Source organism: Poromitra crassiceps (genome assembly GCF_964638095.1).
Source record: "Poromitra crassiceps genome assembly, chromosome: 25".
Taxonomy (NCBI): Eukaryota; Metazoa; Chordata; class Actinopteri; order Beryciformes; family Melamphaidae; genus Poromitra; species Poromitra crassiceps.
Genome location: NC_139649.1, coordinates 20,471,863 through 20,481,555, shown reverse-complemented (window position 1 = coordinate 20,481,555; position 9,693 = coordinate 20,471,863). Strand labels below are relative to the sequence as shown.

General features: G+C 42.0%; 1 protein-coding gene across 1 annotated transcript; it reads left to right on the top strand.

Annotated features, from left to right (window-relative positions):
* Positions 1–1,059: 1,059 nt before the first annotated feature.
* On the top strand, positions 1,060–9,693 carry LOC310798152 (HORMA domain-containing protein 1-like; the record flags this gene model as incomplete). The annotated part of the gene is made up of 10 exons (XM_083660631.1): positions 1,060–1,155; positions 1,411–1,473; positions 4,008–4,152; positions 4,486–4,549; positions 4,947–4,983; positions 5,144–5,164; positions 5,413–5,439; positions 5,827–5,894; positions 8,849–9,000; positions 9,500–9,693. The coding sequence occupies exons 2-10, from the start codon at positions 1,432–1,434 to the stop codon at positions 9,691–9,693; spliced, it is 750 nt and encodes a 249-aa protein (XP_083516757.1). The 5' UTR covers positions 1,060–1,155; positions 1,411–1,431.

The window sequence follows — 9,693 nt, the reverse complement described above, 5'->3', positions numbered from 1 at the left end:
AACTGGCCCCTGGCCTCCTGTCATTTAGATAAAGTGGTCCCCGGGCAAAGCAAGTTGAGTATCCCTGCCCTGCCCTAGGGCCTTGGGTGGTTAAGATCCATTTGTGTGGCTGCTTGCTCACAAGGGACAATAGACCCTTTTCACGGGGGCCATTTTGTGTCGAAAAGGCAGAATACACACAGGTGCGAGCAAAACACTAATGAGGGTTTCCACATTCCAATCATGGAAGTGAAATGAAACCCTCATTAGTGTTTTGTTTGCAACCTGTGTTAACCCTGCCTTTTTGACACAAAATGGCCCCCGTGAGAAGCGTCTATTGTGTTCATACAAACTAACTGTCCTATAGTGGAATAGTTCTCATATTGAGTTGTCTTCATACCTTTTGAGGTACTGTGTCATTGTATTGCTTTGCAGTCCTAATGTAGACTGTCACATCCTCTTAAGGAAAAGAAGGTGCTGATTGCTGAACTCAAAAAGCTATAGTGCTCAAAATGTCTTATGGACCCAAAGAAAAGCATTTATATTGTTTGACAAAAGTTTACATGAATATGTGAGAAAGTTATTTTCCGCTGTAACAGTTAATACATTAAAATGTAAATGAAACACTGCATGTCTAATTTTTATTGAAAGACAAGCTGTGTAAAATATCAGGATCAATTCATGATTGATTTATTTGTATTTTTTCTGACAAAGATTTGAGATGCTCTGGGGGGGGATCAGTGAAAACATGGCAGGCTTCTTCATTATTCATGGCTAACTGATGTCTGTTGGTTTGTCAGTCTGTAAATTAGATGTGTAACAGAACCCATATGGAACACAACATAAATATTTGGGATTGTAATGTCTCAACTACCCTCCTTTACCTACACTCTGGCTTTAGCACTACTAGATCTGCACCATAGACTGTATAATAGGTTAGAAAACCATTGAGATAATAGAAACACCATAAACAGTAATATTTCCGACCAGTGGGAGGCAGCAGTGTGCCGTAAGGCATCTAGTCTGCCGGAAAGCTATCCGAGGAAGAAGAAGAAGAAAGAACAAAGTGTTGCTGCCTGTCAATCAAACAGTCTGCGGGGAGACGACTTTACTCTTCACATCATTTCATCGAACATCAACACAACAGCTAGCTTTCATCCAGACTTTATTTTAAAGGTGCGTTGTTTAATAACGTTAATTGTAATTTGTGTTACTGTTAAAATACCGTTTTATTGTTACCACGTGAGTAAAAGGCAATGTTAACCAGCTAGGCCTACAACGTGAAAAGATGACAGATTAGCTTGCCGTAGAAATATAACGCTAATAAGTTAGCTAACTAATGCGAGCGCTAACTCATTTAGCCTTTGTTAGAAACAGCTGTTAGAAACATTAATCTTAGTCTACTTTGGTCCTCAAACTTCTCTGTTGTAGTTGCTGTTTTTCACTGCAACCATGGCATGTGTGCAGCGTCTGAGACCGACACAACAGAAACAGGTAAACGCTAAAACACATGAAGACAGTCACTGGTTCTCCCATTTGATGAGATCTCTCTCTGACACAAATATGAGAATATTTTATTGACATATAGTTTTGTCCAGAATTCATGTCTGTGCAGTTGACGTTGGCGAGATAACGGATAAACTGGTCAGGACAGTCATTCTGCTACATTCTAACTGTGTTCACTTCTTGTAAATTAAATAATGCTGAAGTTGAACAAATCCGCATTAACCCCTGGTGAGAACCACTGGACCTAGACGTTGCAAAAACCATGACTGCATATAACGGTATATTTCCCCTATGCATTCAGCAGGTCACGTTATATTATTTTGTGTAAATGCTTCCAGTTCCAGGTCAATTCACACAGTAATGAACAAGAAACGTTGCGCTTATGTCAGCACATTATAACATTATGCTGACATTATAAGCATTAAAACATTAAAAGTGGTAGGCTACATGTCCCCTCCAATATTAAAAGGTGCTCAAAATGTCCTCTTTAATTTGTACATGAATGACCTCTCTGTACAGCTCAGTAGCTGTAGAACTGGATGTGTGCTGGCCGGGTAACACCTGGATAAATCATTGTATGTACGCTGACGATCTGACCATCCTGTCGCCAAGCAGTGCTGGTTTTCAACAGCTGCTGAATATTTGTTCTGCGTATGGAGTAGATTTTGATGTGAAATATAATGGTAAAAAGAGTGTCATTATGGTTTGCAGAACACGAGATGATAAGGATCTCTCCTTCCCTTCTTTGTATTTGTCAGGACAGGTTCTTGAAGTGTGCTGTAGAACCAAGTACTTGGGTCACATTCTTACTGATCAAATGAGTGATGATGATGACATGTATAGGCAGCGGCGTGTCTTGTATGCACAAGCTAATATGCTGAGGGAAAAGATTAGCCTGTTTAGAGCCTATTGTACTCCTATTGTACTGCCCCCTGTGGGTCAAGTTTAAGCAGGCTAGCACGCTTATGTGTGTGGGGCATCGCTGCTCTCCATCACTGGTCGAGGGTTGCCGGTAGGTTAGAATAGCTTAGGTTAGGCCATAGATTACTACTGTAATTTGCTACTGTTGTGTCAGATAGAATTAGCTAGACATATTTTCTGTGAAGCCCTCTGAGACATGCTTGTGAATTAGGGCTATACAAATCAACTTGACTTGACTTGACTAGCATTCAAAAGCTTCAGGTTGCTTACAATGACTGCATGAGGATTCTGCTCAGAAAGCCAAGGTGTTGCAGTGCTAGTGAAATGTTTTGTGGTGCAGGAGTCTACACCTTTCATGCCCTGCTGAGAAATCTGACCTACAAGTTTATCTGTCGTCTTAATGTGTCTCAGAACCTGATTATCATGCTGCTGTCTCAACCTGGTCTCAGTGCTATTAAGTACCAGTCTAGCATTTGGGCACATTGGTACAACTTTTTAATGTAATGTATTGGGGTATGTGTTTGTTATGATTTTATGTATTGTCTGTTTTTATACTGGACATTGTGTCTGTTAATAAAGTGATGATGATGATGATGTCTCCCTCAAAAAAATGAACCGATGGACCGATTTTTAAATGGCGTTGTTTTGAAAAGCCGGCTTCGTGGCAGAGAATGAAATTGAATGAAGAGTATCTTCTCATTATAAAGTGCAACATAAGTTACTGCTTGTATCATAATTTGCATGATTCGTCCCTCAAATATTGATGTTATCCGCTCCACTATTTGTACTTAAGGTCCTTACACATCGGGAGCGATGCGAATATACGGCACGAAATTGCGATGCGAGTTTTGACCCACCTGTCAATCACAGCCACAGATGTGTACACGTCGGAAGCGAATTTCTGAAAAATCGACAGTGGTTCGAAAAAATAAACACCGCAATAACGCTGGGCGAAACTTCGCCGTTGGTATGCACGGTTGCATTGACTGATATAGGTTCGGAAAATAATATTGACGTGCGAATTAATCGCATGAAAAAAACGTGCTCGGTGTGTAAGGACCATTAGGCTTCAAAAGCTCTTCTGGTGCTGTTAGACCTATAGGCCCATTTAAAACAATCGTTTTGAGGTGGTAAAGCAGGGAGTAAAGCAGGTGTAATCAATGACATTAATGAGGGCCCTGGCACTAAATGGAATGGAACAATCATGAATGGTATTGGTTAGACCTGCTTTACTTCCTGCTTTGCCATGTCAAAATGGTTGCTTTGGAACGGGTCCATAGAAACCTCCCGGCAGGGCACGCTTTGCTAGCGGAGAAGAAGAAAAGGCGTGTGTGTGTGCTTCACCTGCCCTGCTACAACTTCATTACAGCATGAGTTTACAAAGATTGAACACATAATCAAATACAAATGTCAGTTCTCTGCTTGTTATGACCTTTCACCTGGACTTGCAGTTGTTAGCTTCTACATGACTAATATGGTATCTGTCTTAACTGGCGAGTAAAAGCAAAACTACAAAACAAAAGACAGTAATTACTGGATTGCTGCCATGTTTACCTGGTCCACACATTCAACCTGTGAGTCATTGTGTTTCACTCAAACAGCATCATCAGGTGTTGCTTGACACAGTTACCACAGAGCAGCAGTCCGTGCTTGTTGTCAAGAAACTTCTGGCCATTGCAGTGTCCAGCATCACCTACCTCAGGGGCCTTTTCCCAGAGAAAGCCTATGCCAGCAAATATGTTCAAGGTACCTCACATTCACATACTGTATGAAAATGTATTTGTCTCCATACCACAGCACCTGGTACATCCCACATTTCACCAGCCGCTTCCACTATTTTACCAGCCAACTAGATTTTTAAAGCTGGATACGACCTACAGTACAAACTAATAAGAGTCAGTTTCTTGCCAGTGGCTGGTAGCCAAACTGATCACCCACAGCCAAAGATTGACCAACATTTGGCTGCTGTTAATTTCCTATTGATGAAGTGATACTAGCTGTCTTGATGTTTCATCTCATTTACCATTTCAAATCATGATTTGCTAACGAGAGGCTTATATTTGTTTTCCTCTCCCACAGATCAGAAAGTGATGATTCTTAAGGAGGGCCGCAGTTGTCCTGGTGCCAATCAGATTGTTCAGTGGTAAATAACTCCAGTACAGTTTGACACTTAAGGGGCATAGCCACTGTTTAAAGTGACTGGGGAATGGCCTTTTGATGGTCTTGTTTCTGTAATGGGACATAGCTCTAGTTCCAACAGGGACTCAAAAGTGGGCGGATTGGACCGGAACAAACATGGAAAGTGACTCGGAAGAACTCAATGTTAGTTCTGAAATCTGGATTTTTGACATTAGATAAATCCTAGGTACAGGGATCCATTCCACTCCAAGAGGATATTGATATAAATGTACAAGAAATATTTGTAATGTATTATGATACATATAAGTAGCTAAAAAGGTGAAGAAGTCATTTTTCATAGTTCAGTTCTAAGAAGATGTTAGAGAACATGTTAACTGGCTGTGTTTATTTCATCCTTCCAGGATGCACGGATGCTTTGATGCCATTGAAAAGAAGTATGTAAGTCATCTCCTGCTTTGAGATGTGTCATGTCAGCTTGGTGGTGCGTCATGATCAACTTAGAGACCACTCCTAAAAGTCAGAAATACACTCAACTGCCAAAGCCCATCCTCATTGACACTTTTGCTCATGTAACTGACCCAACTTGTTTTTCCACCAGCTGCGGACAGTCATTTTGTCTGTGAGTATCTTGGTACCTATTGACATACGCATTGTTTGGTGTTTATGGATGATGTGTGACAGTCATATTCACTTTGTGAGGAGCTGACCAAGTAAGTCACAGTGGAAATGGATTTCAAAAGATTTTGACCTGATTGATATCTACAATACTTTTGACAATCTTGCTGATTATTGTGGGGCAGCCTTTGCTCTTTAAGGAAATCCCAAAATATCCAGTGCTGATGTTGGATTCATTTGATCCCTTTCTAGATGTACACTGATCCAGAAAACCCCCAGGTAATTTGCAAGTCTAGTCCTTGCAGTTGTTGATGTTTTAACACCCAGTCAGCTGGGCTCCATGTTGCTATGTGTTTACAGATCTCTCTCTCTCGCGCTCTCGCTCTCTCTCTCTCTCTCTCTCTCTCTCTCTCTCTCTCTCTCTCTCTCTCTCTAACACCCGATCAGCTGGGCTCCATGTTGCTATGTTTACAGATGTATCTCTCTCTCTCTCTCTCTCTCTCTCTCTCTCTCTCTCTAACACCCGATCAGCTGGACTCCATGTTGCTATGTGTTTACAGATGTCTCTCCCTCTCTCTCTCTCTCTCTCTCTCTCTCTCTCTCTCTCTCTCTCTCTCTCTCTCTCTCTCTCTCTCTCTCTCTCTCTCTCTCTCTCTCCACCACCAGAAAGTGACTGAGTTTTACCAGTTTAAGATTGAATACACTGCAGAGGGACATCAGATGGCCTTTGAAAGGTAGGATTTGTTATGCTGGGAGTCAGTTAGTTAACTGACTCATTGAAACATGTGGGATGATGATTATGCAAACATTTTTTAATGTCTACTTCAAATCAGTGCAGAAAACAGACTTTTGAGGTGCTGATGACAGGAACACCTCTATAAGCTGCTGTGTGTGTGTGTGTGTGTGTGTGTCTTGATTTGTAACAGTGCACACACTGCTTATGGGGATTATGGTACGTGTTGTTTATGTGTGCCACACAGAGTTGTAAGAACCTTCCATAAGGGAAATACAGTGTGTACTCATGCAGCAGCTGGCAGTATGGTAGAAGTCAGCACGGTGGAGCAGTGGTAGCGCTTTCGCCTCACAGCTAGAAGGTCCTGGGTTTCGATTCCCGCCTGGGACGCTGTGGATGTGACCCCCCCCCCCCCCCATGTCCTCAGTGCCTAGGTGGGCTATCTCGTCAAAAGGGCCTCTCTGTGTGGAGTTTGAATGTTCTCCCCGTGCTCCCCTGGGGGTTCCTCCATACAACATCGGTATGGGCCCCCACCAAAAAAAAAAAAATGCAGAAGATGGTCACCTGACCGGCGACGACAGAGAACTGAAGATGATCCCCGGGCGCTTTACACTGAAAGCTGCCCACTGCTCCTGGCTGCCCCCCGGAGGAAGGATATGCCTCCATGGAGGAAGGACATGCCTCCATGGAGGAAGGACATGCCTCCATGGAGGAAGGACATGCCTCCATGGAGGAAGGACATGCCTCCATGGAGGAAGGACATGCCTCCATGGGATAAATGCAGAGACTAAATTTCATGGTGCCACTCAGCATGTGTGTGTGTTCATGCAGTGTGGTGATTTAAAGACGGGCGTGTCATTCAGAACCTCCTTAGTTGGCACATTCACTTCCTAGGGATTAGCGAGTTAATTGATAACTGTGATTGGCTGAATCTACACATGAATTATTACATATTTGTTCATCTTAGTTCCAACAGCACTGTGCTAGCACAGCACTTCACTGTTCACAGGTGAAGTTATTCAATTCATCATCGTTTGACCGTTCCAGTCATGCATAGGCCCCGCCCCTCCACCCGAGCTGTTGCGTTTTTAGTCCAACGTCATCCAGAGGAGCAGGTTCACCTCAGGATTCACCAACTACTTTCACCATTTGACATTATAATTATTGCATTATGTCATTTAGCAGACGTTTTGATCCAAAGCCACTTACAACAATAGAACATTTTTGTCAATAGTAATGAAATCAACTGTGTACCACAGTCTACGCATGTTCCTCCTGGTACACCGGCATCGCAGTGTCACTGAAAAACAGGCTCCAGACAGCACAAAATAGATTAGTCAGACTCATTTTACAATTGAATCCTAGGACTCACCTACTACAGTCTCACTTCGACAGCCTCAAGTGGCTAAGAGTAGAGGAGAGAGTAACACAAATAAAACTCGGCATGGTACACAGGATAGTTAACAATGCTGTCCCAAAATATCTTAGACATTACTTCACCAAGGTCAGTGACGTACATGGGCACGGCACTAGAGGGAGCCCCACAGATTTGGTCCCAGTAAAATGCAAAAGATGCATCGGCCAAAATTCCTTTCGTTATTCAGCGGCAGTAGCCTGGAACAGTCTCCCAGCTGAGATTAAGACGATCAGCCCCTATCCCTCCTTCAAAGGTAAAGTCAAGAACTGGATCAGGAGAAACAGAACCTGGACTTAATGTGTTGTGTTATATTGTGGTATTATATTATTATATCATATATTATATTATATCTATATTATTATATAGTATATAATGTTGTATGGTAATGATATGTAATGCTATAGTATATTATAAAATATTGTCCAGTATAGGTACTTGTAGGATGGATTTGATGGTAGCCAAGGTGTATGAGGTGGGGGGCGACCTGTTGTCGGCCAGCCAGTAACTGAGCCGGTGTCTCACTCGACCCTATATGTTATGAGATCTTATTTTATTTTATTTATTTTATTTGATTATTTTTTTTAATGTATGTTTTTATTAGGATTTGATGGGTTTATTTTTTTAATAGCACAAATTGTCTTTTATCTTATTTTATGCTTATTTTTATTGGTTATTCACTGTGCCCCACTTTCCCATATCATTCTCCCCCCTGCGTGGCAGGCACACCCACGCATCACCCTCAGACTCTGACAAGTGCTTGTGGCACTCACACTATCACACACTTACACACATCCAGACATACACACAACAGTACACATTTTATAACAGTCATCATGAGGACCGCAATGGAAATAAGCTGTCAGCTTTATTGCGTTTTTATCCTTTTGATAATGGTGGGCCTGTGTATGTATATATGTATATTGTATATACTGTGTATTCATTATCAATAAAGAACTCAATCAATCAATCAATCTTCAGGTCTTTTGACTAAAATGCCATTTAGTTTGAGTCATATTTTAGTCATCTGAAATAAATGTTTTAGTTTTAGTCGTTTTAATTGACTAAATATCATAAAATTCTAGTTGACTAAATCTACAGTAGATTTAGTCGACCAAAATCCAGCGGGCTTAGTTAAAGTGTAATGCATTAGTAAAATCTTCTCTGGAATTTGCACTCTTTGGAAAGATCTATTAGTCTGTTATTATGGAATGGTATTAACGTTTGAACGTGCAATACAGACAGAGATTTAACTGGTAAAGTTCTTCTTCTCTTCTGATTGGATCTCTTCCCAATTTAGTCTAGGTTTTATTCGTTCACGAAAATGTCAATAGATTTCCTCATAGTTTCTGTCATCACAACATTGTTTTAGTCAGTTTTAGTCTAGTTTTCATCAGTGAAAAAGGGTAGTTTTAGTTTTAGTCTAGGAAATGAACACTGGTTGGATACCTGGCACAGGGACTGAAAGAGCAGGCACATTGAGCAGCAGTAGTGGGCTGGTGATTGCTGTTGACTTGTCATCCGGCCATTTTCAATCTCAGCAACAACAACAACAAGGTGTCGGCCATGGCCTGCGAGAACACCAAGAAGGCCAGCATCCTGCTGGTGAGGAAGCTCTACACTCTGATGCAGAACCTGGGTCCTCTGTCAGAAGAGGTCTGCCTCAACATGAAGCTGGCCTACTACGACCATGGTAACACACACACACACACACACACACACACACACACACACACATACACACACACAGCTTTAGCACAGTTAGAATCTCCAGCAGTGTAGCATAAATTAATTGCATAACTCAAGAGTAATTTCTTTAGTGCGCCCGGGTAATGCAGCGGTAGTTTGCCTGCCCACCTACACGAGGGTTGCTGGTTCAAACCCCTGTGTTACCTCCAGCTTGGTCGGGCGTCCATACAGGCACATTTGACTTTTGTCATTTTAAGCATTCTCTTATTTTATCATTGATTATCTGTACCCCAGTATTGTACCCCAGGAAATTGGCAGTTAATGGGGATCCTAAAATAGATGAATAAAACCAAGGAAATGTTAGCATTGTAGCCAAAAATCATTAATCAATTATCCAAATTGTAATCAATACATTTTCTGACAATTAACTAATTGGTTAATGGACTAATGGTCTCAGCACTGTCTGTCCCTCTGTCTGTGTCCCTCGTCTGCCTGTCCTCCAGTCACTCCTCAGGACTACCAGCCTCCGGGCTTCAAGGAGGGTGACAGCTACAGCATGGAGTTTGAGAAGGAGCCGGTGAAGCTGGCCCTGGGCGAGGTGTCCACCGCCTTCCACAGGGTGAAGGTGGACATGACCACAGAGAAGCACAGAATGGAGCAGGTGAATGACAGGAGAAGACAGAGGGAGAGAAAATAG